This window comes from Melitaea cinxia, chromosome 1, assembly GCF_905220565.1.
Source record: "Melitaea cinxia chromosome 1, ilMelCinx1.1, whole genome shotgun sequence".
Classification (NCBI taxonomy): Eukaryota; Metazoa; Arthropoda; class Insecta; order Lepidoptera; family Nymphalidae; genus Melitaea; species Melitaea cinxia.
Genome location: NC_059394.1, coordinates 19525712 through 19527225, shown reverse-complemented (window position 1 = coordinate 19527225; position 1514 = coordinate 19525712). Strand labels below are relative to the sequence as shown.

At 39.8% G+C, this 1514-nt stretch overlaps 1 protein-coding gene across 1 annotated transcript; it reads right to left on the bottom strand.

Moving 5' to 3' along the window:
* Nucleotides 1–277: 277 nt before the first annotated feature.
* LOC123670490 (protein lethal(2)essential for life-like) lies at nt 278–1198 on the bottom strand. The gene has a single exon (XM_045603987.1). The coding sequence runs from the start codon at nt 1149–1151 to the stop codon at nt 402–404; it is 750 nt and encodes a 249-aa protein (XP_045459943.1). The 5' UTR covers nt 1152–1198; the 3' UTR covers nt 278–401.
* Nucleotides 1199–1514: the final 316 nt, after the last annotated feature.

Here is a 1514-nt window from a genome sequence, read left to right as displayed (position 1 = left end):
TTCCTGATTTTCCATTTAAATTCTGACGTATGTTCACAGAAACACCGTCTCGAAGTATAAGATATTAAGTGTTATAATTAAGTAGCTTAAACAATTATAAAAAAAAACTTAGTGTAACAAATTTAATTTATCATTCTTATTTACGAAGAACCCTTAAAATATCAACGTGATAAGAATAACAGGCAATATAATTACCAAGCACGTTCAATTACACAGATGATCAAAACAATATTATACCAGTCTGTTTCTGTTTACAGAGATAAATGAAAGAGAGAGCTCGTAATAAATAACATCTTTATTTGATAAACAAACAACTCTTATAAACGAAACACAGCTGTCGAACAACTTCCCACGCACATTAAAGCTTAAATTCAGTCTTTTCCATTCGTACCCATTGTCATTCACTCCTCGGTCTCGATCAGAGCGTAATCTAAACCATTACCGTCAATTCCTTTGGTGACCTCGTTATCTTTTGTCGTTTTAGTTGTCGTCTTCAATTCTTTCTTCCTTATTTTCCCGACGTGCGTCGTCGCTTCGATGTCGATCTGTTCTAATGGCGTCTTTGATGTTTGCACGACTGGAGGAGCGTTTTCTTTTACGCTTTCTTTCTTATTCTCTTCTGGCACTTCTGTCTTCTCTTCTGGTAGTCTGACTTCTATTGGAACTTCTCGCTCTGGTGGTGGTGGAGGAACTTCGTGTTTTGGTGCCATTATTGATAGAACGCCTTTCTCATTTAATACAGCAGTGACCTCCTCCTGTTTCGTACCGGGTGGTAGGACGAAACGCTGGACAAAGTGGTTCGCCATGAATTTGCTGTCGTTCTCTTTGACTTTGTGCTTTCCTTCCACTATTATGTACCGGTTCTTAACTTTGATTTTCAATTCTTCTGGCTTGAAACGTCTGACGAATAAATTGATCTGGTACTTTTCTGAGTCCGATATTATTTGCGGGTCTTCCATGCTTTCCTCCATGTCCAGCGCGGTGGCGGCTCTGATCAGTTGACTCCATGGCCAGAGGTAGGGGTATGCGAGCGAAAGACTGATATGTTTGTCGATCATCGCGAAGGGGTCTACAGGTGCATGTTTGTGTGACCTTTCTTCGCATACCGCGAAACTAAGGATCGCTAGTGAGATGATTGCGTGCTTGTACATTTTGTATCGCGTTGTTTTCAAACTATCGCCGGTCCCGCATCGCCGGCGCGTTTATATAGCCTCAGAGTGTTCTGGAACTCGGCGTCGGTTTGTTTCATTGATAACTGCAATTAGCAGCGGTCGCCAACCGTTGGGGGAAAGTGAAAATATGTGCGGTTGAGTCACGAGCGCCGACTCACGTTAAGTAGGTTACGTTTGTGCGTTGACCTCATCGGTAAATGCGTGTATTACGTGTTGTTTTTGTATGTTTCTTGTAAATCGCTTGATTTAAAAATCAATAAGTTAAATAAATCTTCATAATAATAATAATAATAATAAATACTCTTTATTGTACACTACAAAGAAACATTACAAAAAAGTGAT